The sequence below is a fragment of the Corapipo altera genome, unplaced genomic scaffold (assembly GCF_003945725.1).
Source record: "Corapipo altera isolate COAL_440 unplaced genomic scaffold, ASM394572v1 75, whole genome shotgun sequence".
In the NCBI taxonomy this organism is placed as follows: Eukaryota; Metazoa; Chordata; class Aves; order Passeriformes; family Pipridae; genus Corapipo; species Corapipo altera.
The window spans coordinates 14920397-14936104 of record NW_020884887.1 but is presented as its reverse complement, the minus strand read 5'-3'; the positions used below and the strand labels follow the sequence as shown (position 1 = coordinate 14936104).

Here is a 15708-nt window from a genome sequence, read left to right as displayed (position 1 = left end):
CGTCTTCCCAAACGATGGATTGTTTCCTTCTAGTTACCAGCCCACAGTCTCATTGTGATTTATGGTCCTCAGCAAGGCAGGGAGATGCCTTAATTCCACAACCTCAACCATTGCTGTCCCCGTTATGGCTGCAGTGTTTGTCCTTCCTGGGCCATGGGCACTTACAGAGGCAAGTGCTGCCATTCCTCCACCCCAGCACAAAGCATTGCTCCCTAAGGGGTGGGATGGGGCTGCAATGCTTCCAGCAGAAACACATCCCATATAAAACAGGTTGTTTGAGACACTCGGCTCCTCTGGAGAGGAGAGCTTGACTTTAAAAGGCTAGGGTCAAAATGTATAATTTTAGGCTTAAGGAGAAAGGAGCAGGGGTGGCAGCTGTAAACCAACCCAGCCAGGAACACTCCTGGGGATTGAGAGCGTGCTGGAACATCAGAGAGCTTTGTGCCAGCAGAGATGCTTTTCACTTAATTTCTCATCCCTTATGAATAAACAGCGTCGGAATGACCAAGGCACGAGTGAGGCTGTGCCTGCAGGCACTCACACGTCCCCTGCACACAGCTGAGGGGCAGGGAGGGTGGCAGAGCCCTGGGAGGTGACAGTGACTGCCCCAGCCTGTCCCGGGCTGGCTGGTACCCGACAGCAGTGCTGCACTGGGGATGGGCTGGTGCCAAGAGAGGGCTGGGATGAGCAGACAGCCAGGACTGGCTGGGACAGTCCCAGGATGTGGGGACTGTCTTGGCACCTCTTTGTCCTCCGTTCCCCCAGCCCACAGCCTTTTCTTTCTCCCCTCCCCTCAGCACTGGGTTGCTGCCAGCCCAGGGCTGCAGGATGCAGGGGAAGGCAGGAGCAAAACAGTAAAGCTTCAATTTTGTTCCCTTTCCCTGGCACAGAGAAGGGAGGAAGGCAGCAGTGTTACTAACTGGGATTAACACAGTCACTTCCCATTTGCTTCTTCCTAATGAGGAGACCTGGGGGAGCAGCAGACTCGTCCTTGCTCTTGGTGAAGGACTTGAAAGTCCAACTGGAGCATGTATTTAACATCAGTTTTCCTGCCAGTCCAGGGGCTGGAATATTAATATTAAATATACTGTAAAGGTACACCCAGTGCTTCCAAGGCTGATCCCTCTCATGCTTTGCAGCTATGCCTCAGTCCCACTGAGAAAACCAGTACTGGTGGAAACCCACGGTGCTCAGAAATTATCTGCAATTGTGCTTCTTGTGAAGCAAGAACCAACATCCCTCTAGTCAAAGAACAGACTTCATCACTTTATACACACAGAAACCAAAGTGCAAAAGCCCAGCTCGCTACCTCTCACAGCTTCATAATGAGATTTGCAGCAGTTGGTATTTTCCCATAAAATCTAAGTTCCTGGATTCACATGATTGGGGTATGAGGCTCCTGGAAGGAAGCAGAAAGAAGAGTCTTGCCCTAATGATCGTAAAGCAAAGCCTGAAAATTTGAACATAAAAGCCCCAATGGACTTAAGGTTGAAAGGCAAATAAAAGAAACTGAAATGTATAGTTTGGGGATCTTATTATTTAATGTGTTAACGACACGGGCAGGAAGCTGTGACAGACCTGAAAAGTGAGCCAAGAGCTCCTGATCTCTATCCCTGCCTTGCTGAGGACCATCCCACGTCCTTATGCAAATGCCATTTACTTAACCAGACCCAGTTCTCCGAGGGTGATCTTACACAACTGCTTCAGGCCATCGTGTCTCATAAACCATCGCAGAGAAACAGCTGCCACACTGGTTGCAAATCCAGCTTTCACACGGTGCTCGAGTCAGCCACACAACTTGGTAAGCCTGAGTATGTGAAACCCTAGTTTGAAAGCTGCCACCCCGGTGGTCCCCCCTTACAGGGCACTTGGGTGCCAACCTCCTCACCGTTCTCGCCAGCCTCCAACATGCCCTGTAAGTATCGGAAGGATCCAGACTGCTTTGGCTCTGAGACGGGCTTTTCATAGTCCTGGAGCATCTTGTAGACATCTGACTCCACATCAATCCCATTTCTGTTCCGTGGGAGAGACTTCACGGGGTCAATGCTGTTTTAAAGCAAAGAAAAGAAAGGCTCAAGTCAAATAGAAACAGCTCCTGTCAGCTCATCAGGGCGGTATTGGAACCTCCACATTCCCACAGATTCAATGAAGCACCTCTGTTCCCATGTGTTTCCCTGCCTGGAGGGATGTCTGGCCCAGGAAGAGCCACTGAACCAGGGAGATTAAACTTGTTCCCCGTTGGGCTCCAATTGAGCAACACAGCAAGAGCTGGCCCAGTTACCAGATGCCTTCAGGAAAGAGGGCAGCTGCTTGCAAACACTGTAAATTGCTCTGCCACCCATGGCATTTACTGAAAGAATGGGTAAAACATGCATTTCATTAACTATGTAGGGCCAGGAGATGCACTCAGCCCTTGTTAGGACATCCAGAGAGTGTGTGCCAGGCACGGCAGCAAAGCCCTTCAGCACCCACAGGTGCCTCCTGGGAATCTGGTGTTTCTGTGGGTACAGAAACAGAGCCCACAGCTCAACGGAGAAAACCACCCCACCAGTGGGGGGGACACAGGAGGAGCCCCGTGACCCCCCTCTGCCCTCCAGCATCTTGACCCAAAGCTGCTCCTGGTCTGTACATGGCATAGTTGGGATACACGGACAACAAACAGCAATTTAAACCATTATTCCAGTTCATTCAATACATCAAAGCATGAAAAGCATAGTTGGAATAAAAAATATTTAAAAGTCCTGCTGAGGAGAGCTGAGTCCAAGTGCTGTTGTGCTCCAGAGGCCTCAGTGCACAGCACAGCTCCAGGGGAAGGGGCTCCTTTTCCTTTTTACAGAGGAGGTCATCAAGGTCATTATAAACCCAATAAAAATAGCAAGAGCCCTGAACTCCATCAGCTTCACATATTTTAGCTATCATCTGGCTCATTTTCTCCACCAGTATTATATTCATGCCAGCTTAAACAAATAAACAAAAGAAATAACATTCACTTTCAAACAAACAAAGAGGAAAAAAAAGCCCAACAAAAGTCACTTTCAAAGAAAGGTCAGAGCTCCATTTTCTAGTAGTGACTCCCTAGCAATCCTGCTCCCTGTGGGACGTGAGGGCCATCCTGGCTGAGCCATGGATCCAGCCCTGTGAGACCTGGCCAGCCCAAGCCTTCAGGAGGGCCCCAAGTGCCTGCCTGCCCTGCTGGAGCCCTCTCCCACATCAGTTCACACATTTTCAGTGAAAAGGGGCAGGTTTGGCCAGCTCAGCCTCACCAAGCACCAATTCAAAGAGAACACACTCCTGCCCCAATTCTGCTCCAAGACCCAAGTGAATCTCCTGGCTTTTGGCTCTCACACAGGTAACACCAGATTTTGTTCTCCGTATTTTTTGTGCAGTTCTCTCTCTCTTTCCAACTTCATTAACTTCCCTGGAGCAGCACAGGGAATAAGCTGGCTTGCAGCATCACTGAAACATGAATTTGTGCAGACACAGAGTTCCCAAGCTGAAAAGAAACTCTCTTTGCTCTTCCTCTGTGATACAGACATTGCTTTCTTGCAGGATTTTTGCCAGTTTGGTGGAACATAAATCAGCATCCATATAATCCATACAAAAGCATCCCAGCCCACAACCTGGCCTGTCTCAAAGTCTGAGTTATCCAACCAAACCGTTCTTGGCTATGCAAAAGCATTTTCTTTCCTAGGAGCATTATTTATTCCCCAACCTCCTGGACAGCTGCACTGAGCAGATCTTACATTTATAAACATCCCAGTTACTGGGGTTCATTTTTTTTGGTGGATACCTCCAGCTCCCAGGGCAGGTGTTTGCTCCTGGGTCTGCAGCAGGGTGATCCCCACTCCTAGGAGGGCAGCACCCTCCATCCTGTCCCGGATATACACTTCAAAAAAACCAGGATATTAATGTCTGTGACACTCACAGAATCATAGAACTGTTTAGGTGGGAAAAGCCCAAGGTCATCGAGTCCAGCTGTTAACCCCAGCACCACAAACCCACCACCAAGTGCCAGATCCACACATCTGTTAAATCCCACCAGGGCTGGGGACTCCACCACTGTCCTCAGCAGCCTGTGCCAGGGCTGGACAACCCACCCACCCCTGACTAACGGGGCAGGAGCCCAGCCCAGCATCTTGGCCTTGGCAGTGTCAGGTCAACGCCTGGACCTGATCTTGGAGGTCTTTCCAACCGAAATGGTTCTAAGATTCCACACACTCTGGAGCTCCAGGAACACCACAGCCCCCGTGCACCCCCCAAGCCAGGCTGGCAGGAGCAGCAGTGCAGGCAGAGTGTGAGCCCTGCCCTGTCCTACCTGTGTGCAGCAGAGATGTGGAGCCCGCCCAGCTGGGCCGGGAGCCCCGACTCGGGGCCGCTGTTGGGGTAGAGCCGGGGGGGCTGGTGGTGCTGCACGTTCAGCACCTGCTGCTTGTCCAGGGGGCTGCCCCCAGCCCCGGGGGGCACCGACCTCCTGCTCTGGGCAGGGCCATTGTCCTGGAAGAGAGGAAAACCAGAAAATCCTGAGATTTACAGCGTGTGATGTGCACGGAGAGGCCGCGCTGGGACGCGTGGTTCGCAGTAACAGCATTTTACACGTGCTGTGGAAAACAGAGATGTGCAGCAGGAAAAGAAAAACTCAGGCTTGACCTGCAGTTAAATCGTGCTGAATCTACACAGCTCCCCTCGGTCCCCAACCAAATGCATTTTACTGTTTCTCCACCGTGAGCCGCTGCCAAATATCCTGCATTTATTCTCCTGTACGAGCGTATTTGTTATTTCCTCAAAAGAAAGGCTGTGAGTCTGCTTCTCATTTCTCTGCTTCCATCACTCCCAGGACACTTGCTGTGCTCCCCACTTCAGGGCCATCGCTCCCACTTCCATCAGCAAAACAGGATAAGCCCGAGCTCGGCAGCTCCACGTGCACGTTGGGCAACACCTGAAGCCAAGGGACCAGTCCTGGGATTTTCACTTGCAGCTACCCTTGACCACAAAGATCCATGTTCATTGTGGGGGGTTTTCTCCCCAAACAAGATCAGTCATTTACAGGGTGAGAAACACATCAGTCAAGGGTCTCGCTGGGCATTCGTATTTCCGTTTGCTTTTGAAGTCCCAAGGCAAACTATGGAAATCTTTTTGTCATATGACCTTGAGTTGGGAACTCAGATGACATTAAATCAAAAATTTTCCATATTATTTTACCCATGTAAAATATTACCTATGTGTTTTCGCACATATATGGAATTCCACCTACATGGGAGTGCACAAGGCTGTTAGTCAGCCCTGTGCACACCCATAAACCCACCAGTACCTGCTGCTAATGTCACCACGAGCCACCTGAGCCAGGCTTTACCTGCAAAGACTCAGTCTGGGAAGATCAGCTAATTCCAGCAACTGGGAAAAGCAGCAGAAAGCTGGACACAGCCTCTGGACACATGTTGACTGCTGTTTGCAGCCATGTGAGTCAGAAACATGCCTGTACCAATGGAAGACACAGACGCTGTGTAAGAGGCTGGAATCTGTTTAATCTGGTTTAATCTGTTCCAGGGCAGGTCCCCAGCCAAGCTGCCTCACACCAGCTTTTCAGTAGACTGAAGCTGATGAAAAACCAGGAAAAGAAAACACCATCCTGTGAACAAATAACAAAGTGCATATTGTGGGGCTCTGATACAAAGCTTACTTTTGACTAAAATAATCCAATAAATACTAATTGGAAACAAATGTCTATCACTGGTGCATAGGAGAACACGCTGGTGCTCCCAAACCTTGTAAAAATGAACAGCTAAGAGAAATAAAAACCAGATCCTGCTAGAAAAAGATCCTGACAGTCCAATGCTTCAGTTCTTCCCAAGGCAAAACGCCCATTGCTAAAACCAGGCTTAATTAAGAACTGTAAGATGGAACCTTCGAGGGTTTCTTCTACCATCAGCTGAAAAACTGCAGCCCCCAGCTCCCAGCACTTCCACTGCCTCAGAAGCTGCCTGGAGCCCTCTTGGCACAGTTCCCTCCACACCATGCACGCACACACACGTGGGGAAAACTGCTTCCAACATAATAACTTCAAATTGTCTATTAAAAAAGGAATTTTGCTGCCAGGAATAATATAATTTTAACAGTTCCCCAATTTATGTTCTTTAAAAAAAATATATACAAGCAGGCTATGGGTTTCCAATTCCCAGATTTACATTATTATTTCAAGGGAAATAAAGAAAACGCTCTCGACCATGAAGCAGAGAGGAAAAGAAGGATCATAAACATTTGGGGGGAAAAAGGTAACAGCCCATGTGGCTCACAGCATTGAGAGCTATGGAGTGATGCTTTTAGAAAACCACTATCTTTAATTATCTGTGGCCTGGGGTTCAGATTCACACTCGGTCCACGGATGCTGGAGGAGAGGGCAGGGTCCTCTTCTCTCCTCTGACCTCCTGGGCTCCCCCACACTGGGGCCATCCAGACCCTTGGCTGGGGACCATGTGACTGGCAGCTGTTTCTGGAATAGAAACCTCCTCCATCAAAGGGCCTACAGACCATCATCTCCATGGATTGCTTTAATCCAAGGCAGTTTGTAAAGCGTCGTCCCTTCGTCCCTGTTGAGCTCAGCAACTTGTTCAACCAGACCAACTGTTGCTATAAAGCTAAAACTTATTGGTTGGGCACTCTCCAAAAGGCATGGGAGCCCAGGGGTGGGAGCAGGAGGAAGCAGAGCCCTTCCTGCACTGCTGAGCTGCTCCATGCCCCCAGCTGCCAGAAGCTCCCTGTGCCCCTGGGAGGAGGATGCTCGTGCTGGTGGCAGCTCCTCTTTGCTCTGCTCAGCCCTGTTACAAAGCCCCAGGTGACCCAGCAGCATCCGCAGGGATCAATGGGCTCCTCAACACCTCCCAGACCAAGACCACGGACATGAAGCTCCTCAGTCCTTTCCCTCCACTCTGTGCAGGCTTTGGAGAGCCGAGCTTTGTGCTGGGGCAGCCACTGGTGCTGTGGGAAGCACAGACCCTCCAAGAGCCCTTTGTGCCTCCCTGTGCTCCCCTTTGCTCTGCTGCACAACTTTCCTGCTGCACAAAAAGCTGCTCCCAGGCCAGAGCTCAGTCTGCTCTTCCTCAAAGGCTCCGAGACCTCTGTGAGGCTTCTCCTCGTGCAAAACAGTCGCACGTTCACCCTCAGAAACCCAGAACCAGGTGGATTTCTTTCCAGTTCTCCAGTTCAAGATCAGTTAAAGTTTCCTCCCCTTGGGACCTAATTTGCTTTTCTCTGCTGGCTTTTCTTCCTGCTTTTTATGGCCTTTATTAAACTAAGAGAGTTTGCAAACCCTTCCCAAGAGCCAGCCTGTGGAGTTTCACCATGGAGAACCCTTTTAGCCTACAAACCAGAAACTTCCAATTTGTTTTCTCAAGCTTGCCTGGGTTTTTTTGGACATTTTGCAAAATGTCCAATTTGTCCTTCCATTTTTTTTTAACTGCAAGTCTTTAGCTCTAGAGATGACGGGTTTTAAATAGAGCTTTAGAGAACATCAGACTTCATGTTCTGATTCAAAGCATTCAACAGTTCATTCACTTCGGTGTGTTATAAATTAGACTCTTAAAAGACCAGAAGTACAAACAAGATGATTTCCTTTTTCCAGACAGAGATTAAAACAGAGGATTGCTAATTTGAGAGGCCAGCATCGTCTCCTACAACCTCCACACAAGCCCCGACACCCTTGGCATGATTTGGAAGGGCTTTGATAGTTTTGGTGTCTCTTAAGAAGCCTTCCTTGGGAGCAGACCCACTAGCTGCAGAGCCAAAAACACCTCCAAAATTGCACCTCTGAGCCCCAAATCCAGCCTCCACCTGCCCACTGGTGCAGTGCTGGGGGGAGATCTGCCTGGCCAGGACCAGCAGCAGCTCTGGGATCCCCTGCACCATGTTTAACTTCCTAATCCCAAGTGCCAGCCCTGTTCCCTGTCAGAAACACACGCCACGTCAGACTCAAATAGAGCTGAAGGCCATTAAGACTTGGCTCAGCCCAAAGCAGCTTTCTGTTTGATGTTCCTCAGACCCACCCTCCTCCCAAAACCAGAACACAATCAGTCGGAGTCAGCTACACGCTGGCTGCCAAAATGCTGAATTAGAGACACAAGGGTTTCTATTTGTGCACCAGGAGGTCAAAGCATCCTTCAGCCATGCAGTCACCTGGAAGAGGTGTCTTTTGTGACCCTGCTTGGTGACCTGTGTCCATCATCCAGCAATGGCAATGCTCAAGAGCTCCAGCTCCTCACCAGCATTTGGCTTCTTTCTCCCTTGCTCCAAGCCTCGGTAATTGGGCCCAAATTGATTCTGACCTCTCCTGGCAGAGGGCTTTTTGTAGATGAAATTTTACTGCCTTCATTATTCCAAGTCCCCTTTCATACAAATGTGGCAAGCAATTAAGCCTGAAGACACATCCTGACAACCTCAGGCTGAAACTTAGACTCTGCACTGAAGACAACTGCAATGCAGCAGCCCCTCCTCTCCTTCCCCCAGATTTTCAACAGCAAGGACACTGCTTTGTCTCTGATAAACTGATTCAAAAGTCTCAGAAATGGAAATCTTATTATTACCCCACAGTGGAGGTGTACGGGACAGGCAGCACAGATTTAATTTCAATGCAAATAACAGATTTACACTGTGGCCAATGGCCACGGGAGCAGGATCAGTTCTCCAACAACAGCCTCGAAAGAAGTCCCACAGGGAGCCCTTACATTCAAGGCTGCCCCAAAGCTGGAGGAAAAGGATAAATTTTAAAAGCTACACTCAGTTTAACACATTTTTCCCCATCAGCACAGTTCAGATGCCCTGTGTATAATGCTGCTTTTACAGACTAAGCAGGCTTCAATCTAACTTTTAAAAGCTCTAGTAAGTACAATCCCATTATTTAGCTCAGTTCAGAAGATTAAAAGATAAGAAAAAAGGTCAGGTGTAGTTTGCTGTGGCTGGATAAACAGAGTGTGTGGGTTATTTTATGAGACAGATTTGGAATATTCTGCCAAGTTCCCCTTTCAGCGTATCCCACAGTCTGAAAGGAAAGTCTGAAGGAAAACTTTATGCATCACGTTCTCCTCACTACACTCCTTTCACAGTCATCAGCGAAACACCAAATTAATTTTTCAGATTTCAGTAAGAGAACAAACCCTAAAATCCGATGGTCTTCCGTAAAAAGGCCGCAGACAATGCTCACCTGACACAGGACCCAGCCTGGAGCCTGGGGGAGCCCCAGCCCAGCCACAGCCCCAGGACAGGCTGGACTGCTCAAGGCATGGAGTGACAGGATGAGGGGAATGGCCTCATGCTGAAGGAGGGCAGGGATAGGTGGGATATTGGGAAGGATTCCCTGGGAGGGTGGGGAGGCCCTGGCACAGGTTACCCAGAGAAGCTGTGGCTGCCCCATCCCTGGGAGTGTCCAAGGCCAGGTTGGACAGGGCTTGGAGCAACCTGGGATAGTGGAAGGTGTCCCTGCCCATGGCAGGGGGTGGGACTGGGTGATCTTTAAGGTCCCTCCCCCATCCAGACCATTCTGTGACACTGTGCAGCACAAGGCCAGCACACATCTAACCCAGGCACAACCTGTCACAATCAAAGAGCAGTAACATTTCTCCACCTTGGAACAGCCACACTGGTGGCCACCAGCAAGGCTCCAAAGGCTGCTGCCTCCCAGGGCTCCAGGGAACAGCTTCACCCCCTGGGAGAAGCCACAGCCCTTGTGCAAATTAAAGAGCTCAGGAGGGACTTGAGCTGCAATGTCACAGCTTTATCCCTTAAGCCACCTGGCTCCCAATGGTCCCTTAAAAATTTGCAGCAACGGAATAAAGTTCCCCAAGACCGTCAAGATGAAAATGTGTTTCCATTTCTCTCACTGCTGCAGTGCAGAGGGCATGTTTCTACCATCAGGAGGAGAGGGGTGTTTAACCAGCAGACACAGGAGAGCTTTGTACAAATGTCCCTGTAGAAAAGCCTTAAAATTTCCTCCTTTCTCCAGCAGCAGCAGGCTCCTGCCAGCGGATTACCTCTCTAGAGCTAAGCTCAACAACAGTCTAAACCCTGCAGAGGACTTTCCCTCTATTCCCCTATTCCCGGTGTTCAGGTCACCTTCCAAGCCTGGGAACAGGAGGGCATTGCTCAGTGCAGGTGTTGGGCTGATGCTCCTGCCAGGGCTCAGCCTCAAGTTGCCCTGCCATGCCCAGACTGCTGTTGGATCAGCTCCCCCCTGACAGAAAACATCCCCTACAGATGGAAAAAAAACCCCAAACCATCACAACAAGTAACCACCCGCCCTCCTGCCTGCTCCCCTCCTCCCAGAGATGCTGCTGTTCCCATTTCAGTCCACGCTTCCATGGAATCACTTTTCTCACCATCTGGTGTTTGGCTTAAAGGACAAACCTGGTGAGCTTAACACTGACCATGTCCTGATTTCATCCTTTCCAGCTTGTTGTCTCTCTCCTCTCTCCCAGCTGGGGAATTGTTGCATTTTCAGGTATTATCATGTCACACATTCTGATGTTCTTTTCATGACCACTACTAGGAGCTAATTGAAGCTAAAAGCATCACTGGCAACAAGTTAAGCTTCAGGCTACAGAGATATTACATTTTTAAAACCAAAAGGTGCCTACTTCATCAACGTGGCTTATCTGAACATCTCCTTCTGTAAAAGCCAGGGTAAGGTACATAAGAAAACACAGCAAAAGCAATAGAATAATATTTTTTTTTGTAATGCCCCAACCTTTTGCTTTTACTCATTAACAAAAATGGTAAATTCTGTTAGATTCAAGAACATGTCTCAGGCTTCCCCAGGCCTCTCTGGGAGCAGCTGCTGCAGCCTGACCATCCTGAGGGACCATGATGGACATCCCTCCAGGATCCCCCCTGCCCCACTGGGGATGGCTCTCTCCACATGCCCTCACCCCAGCAGGTCACACAAGCAACCTCCAAGAGACATTAATGCCTCTTAAGTGAGAAACAAGGAAAAATGAAATGGGGTAAGTTGTTTTTCCTGATGCATAAGAGCTGAGCTGCACCTGTGCTTTCAAACACTCAGCACTTCTGAGCACACAGGCAGCAGTTTCCTTACCTGTGTTAAGGAGTCATCACTGAAACTGATGTTATCAAGTAAAATAACACAGCATGTCTGTGTTAGTGCTTTATCCAACAGCATTTTGCTCTCTCCTAAACCAGCTCCCATTGTCACCATTTCAGTATTGCTCCTATGCACCCTCAATGAGAAAAAACTATTCAAGTTACCTGGACAGAAGAAAACACTGTTTTGAAGTCTCCATTCCCATTTTCCCCCCTTTTATCCCAAGATTGTTTTTGCCTCTTTTATACACCAGGGTTACCAGAGCTCACTTAAAGATGCTGATTTTATGTAAGAGACACACAGAGAATTTCACAAAACAGGTTACAGCTACGACAGCTCAAGATGTCACAGTGGTACTGAGAAAATCCCTTTGCTTTCAAATGATTCAATATTATACCACAGGAAAAAATAAACACAAGTGCACAGCAAGGTGTGTGTAACCTCTTCACCCAGTAAATTAGACCAGTGTTTTTTGGTGGTGTATAAACCCCCGATATTTGGGTGTGAAACACTCACAGCTGAGGCGCCCACAGCGCCGGTCAGGACCCAGCATGTTTCTGCTATTAAATCAGCATTAAATCAGTCCTCAGACAACGTGCTGGGAGTTCCCATGGACGGGAACCCGGGCTCGTGCCAGGGCATGAGCTCATCCTTTGTTTTCCCCAAAGCACGAGGCAAACATTTGAGGCAAACATTTTCCCTCCTCCCGCCGGGACAGCCCGGTCGGTGCCCGGTTGGGATCGGGGGTCCCAGAGGCAGCTTTCCTGGGAGCAGCCACTGCCCAGCCCACCCTGTGACCAGGGGAGGGAGGAAGGAAGGCCAGGAGCCTCGAGAAAGGAAATTCCACCTCTCCAGCGAGGAGGCTTTAACCCCCAGTTCATCACAAAAATCAGCACTGCCCGTGCCAGGCTTTTGCAAAGAAGTACATGGAAATTCCCTGCACAGCAGCAACCCATGGAGAACTTAAAGCAAATACTACATTTAATTAATTTAACTTAAAACTAACTCCATTACTCAGTTAATTAAATGAAGAGACATTCACCCTCAGTAAAACAAAGTAATGATAAACTATTGAGACCAAAAAACAAATATGAGCATATTTAAGACATTTTTCAAGCTGTTAAAAACAGTGCCTAGGGACAAGTGAGCACCAAACTGCCCTCCCTGCTCCACTATGGGACACCACTGCTGTCTCCAGGTGCCCAGAGCTGAGACAGCAGAGGCTCAGACTCCCCCAAAGCCCACATGTGATTTTATTTATTTAATTAGAAGCAGTGCAGTGGACTGATACTGTGTGTGAGGCCAGGGCTGGTGCGAGAAGTCACAGGAATGATGCTGCAGAGCCCACACTGGGTGGAGGCCACGTGCAACAGGAGGCAGCAGGTCCTCAGTGTTGCAGCCACACAGCCCTGAGTCCACCCAGAGCAAACAGAGCAAACCACACTTGTGTTCACACTTCCACTGGCCTGGCTCACACATAGCATTGGGTTCCCTGCTCTGCCTGGATCAGGGTGCTCAAACAGCTACAGCAGACCCAAGCTAGTCCCAGTTGCCCCTCTCCACCCCATCCTGGCTGGCATTTTCCCATGGCAAGCTGCTGCCTTAGGGCAAGCTAACACGGATCTCTGTGCACTGAGACTCTGGTGCCAAGCACAGAATAACACATTATAGGAAAAACAGCCTTCTCATCCTTCCTGTGCAAACCCCCTGCCACTGTGGACAGATCAGCTCTGCCCAGAGCTCACCTCAGCTGGATGGTCAGGCTGGGGAAGCTGCTGCTCAGGGGGCAGCATAAGGGAGGACAAGGCAAGGGGGACCAGGAACACAGACCCACTGTCCTCATCCCTCCCCTGAGAATGACATGGGGGCTGCTCTGCCAGCAGGGTAGCACTGGGATGCCATTCCCAACTGAGTGCCTGCAGGAAGTGCCTCTCCCTGTCTGTGCTGCCAGAGGAAACCCAGCCTTTCACCTCACACAGTTATTGCACCCAAGCGTCCAGGTCTGGGAGGACTCACATCCTATTCCAGCTCTGGCTACGTGCTGCCAATTTAATTTCTGCTGCAATTATTCTCCCATCCAGACACTTGATCTACTGTCAATTAGCACTGACACAGTCCCCACAGCCCAAAGCCCATGTTTCCAGCCCCCCTGGGCCAGAAAGCTGCCAATTCTGGCAGTTTGGGAAACGGTCAAGAAAACAAACATCCTCTCCTTTGATTAGCACCACATGGCAGTATTTTGACTAGAGAGCTCGTGCTACAGGAAGCCAAAACCAGTGGGATCTCCAGAAACTTATGGATGGGTGCTCCCACTGCCTCTGTCTGCCATGGAGGAGTGGTTGGGCCAGTGCCCACAACAACACCAACACCGTGCAAAGGGAGCCCGGGGATCCCAGCACGTCAGCAGTGATGTCATGTCTGCAGGAGGGGAATGCTGACTGCTGGCTGCAGAGCTCTGAGCTGCCCCAGCATCCCCCAGGTCCAACATCCACCCACCTCCAGGTCCAACAGGCATGCAGCCCTGCATTCTTTAGGATGCAAGTCTGAATATCACTCATTTCTGGTCTCCTCTATAGATCCTTGCTGTTAAGGACAGACTTGCCCAGTGAAACCAACTGATAATCAAAGTCTGCTCTTTAAAAAAAATGTTATTTCCCAAAAGTGACTCACTCATCCTGCTCAGTGTTGTTCCTGCTAATTGTGAACAAGCAGGTCTCCATTTCCAGCTTCTTCAGTTGTGGGGGCAGCTATTCCCTGCAGTCACAGCATTAATCAAAGTTTTAACAAGGAGGATTGATTACATTCTTGGTCTCTGAGTAGGGATTTTCCACAAAGCTCAACAGAGAAACCACAACAGATTTAGAAAGAGGGGAGAGGAGAGCTCACAGCAACTCCATACCTTCCAAGTTGCCTTGCACAGAAGACAATTGCAAGTCTCTCTGCCTTCAAGACAGAGATTACACCTAAATAAATGAAAATCTAGTAATAGAAATACAGCCTCTCTACAAATCGCTCAGACTGAGGCATTCTGCTTATGTCACATGTTTTGGGGCCTCCAGCAAGAATTACTGTAGTCACAAGTCAAAAGACTTCCAAGACATCTTTGCCCAGAATGATGAAAAAGTTGATAGAGTAAAACCTGGAGGAAGGAAGGACATGTGCTCCACATTACTGCAAAGGCCATTTTGGGTAAAACTCTCAAAACCCTTTTCAAGGACAACCCCAAACCTCTTTTTGTGATTTGAAAGCAGAATTCCAGCACATTTTTTTCCCCTGCCTTTCAAAGCAGATTGCTTTTTTCCAGATGTGAGGAAGTGCACCTAAAGGTTGCACATTTTGAGCCAAGTTATTGCTTTCCAATGAGATTTTTCTTTCCCCTTTGCTGGAGGGGCTGAGTGAACACAGCCTGGGACAGCCCTGGGTCACCCCGTCCTGCTCCACAACCAGGGAGCAACCAGCTCCAAGACAGTGAGCTCCACAACGATGGGGAAGGGATGCCAGGGGCCAGGGTTGGTTCTCTGGGGTGCTGATGGTCCCCCTCAGCATCATGCAGGTCAGAGAACACCAGAGCACAGCTCTGGCACGTGTCCTGAGCCATCAGCATGAGCCACAGCTGGTTTGGGGAGGGAGAAGAGTCAATCAGCACATCTTGGGTGCAATCACAGCAATGTGTGCATGGCACCTCCTCCACCTCCTCTCTGGGAAACCCAAAAGGCCATTAAACAAGAGTATGTAGGGATACAGGCACTGAAAAAGAGGGCAAGAGCTGCTGCCTGTACCTGTGTCCCCTTGTTCACACACCTCTCTCAGTGCCTACCACAAACACATCTGCTTTACTCACCCACTCTCCAGACATATATTTTCAGTGTAGGTCTGGATTGAGGATAATCCATCCCTACCCCCTCATTATATTTCATATAACTGTCTAATTTTTAAAAAGATACATATGTAACATATATTAATAGTCAGATTCAAATCCAATCTGCATTAAACCTCAGAAATGTTGTATCTGGCAGTGGAACTGCTGCACATTTGTTCCTCATTTAATATTATTCATAGGGTTTGGGCACATTAAAGTCTATTAAGAAAAAATATCTGTCAGAAAAGATGGCTGTAATTGATGAATGAAGCAAAGGTGGCCAGAACCCAAAGCCCAGGCTCACAGATCAGCCTGTGCTGTCACTCAGGGCAGGAAAGACAAACAGACCCACGTGTTGCTGGTGTGTGGTACCGGGGTGGGTTTGCTGGCCCTGCAGTCGTGCTGTGCCTCTGCCCTCTGTCCCTGGGCAGGAATACAGAACATTTGCAAATCCCACAGGGCTGGAATGGCCAACTGACTCAATGGCCTCAGGCTTGAGTCCACTTCTCATGGGTTTTGGAGGACCTCACCCCATCCACATGGCTTGGTGGGGTCTGTGCTGCCAGTGCTCTCTCCCTGCTCCTCACTGAAGGAGACACCACACCCTGTAGCACCATTCCCCCTCTTTCCACCCTTGCAGCTCTCATGTTCCTTCTGGACTGAGCCAAGGGAGGGCAGCAGGGGCACCCTGGGACCCTTGTCAGGACATTCAAAAACCCCTCTAGAAAGGAGCAGTTGAGCTAAACCAGGAGAACCTGCACATGGG

The 15708-nt window shown here is 49.4% G+C and overlaps 1 protein-coding gene across 1 annotated transcript in view; it reads right to left on the bottom strand.

The window, feature by feature from the left end:
* The window catches only part of PDLIM4 (PDZ and LIM domain 4), a 43624-nt gene that overhangs the window by 5278 nt on the left and 22638 nt on the right, over positions 1-15708 (bottom strand). The window contains exons 4-5 of the mRNA XM_027643660.1: positions 4316-4494; positions 1889-2046 (exon numbers count right to left, since the gene is read on the bottom strand). Coding sequence (XP_027499461.1) covers positions 1889-2046; positions 4316-4494 — 337 coding nt within the window. The remainder of the gene's footprint in view (positions 1-1888; positions 2047-4315; positions 4495-15708) is intronic.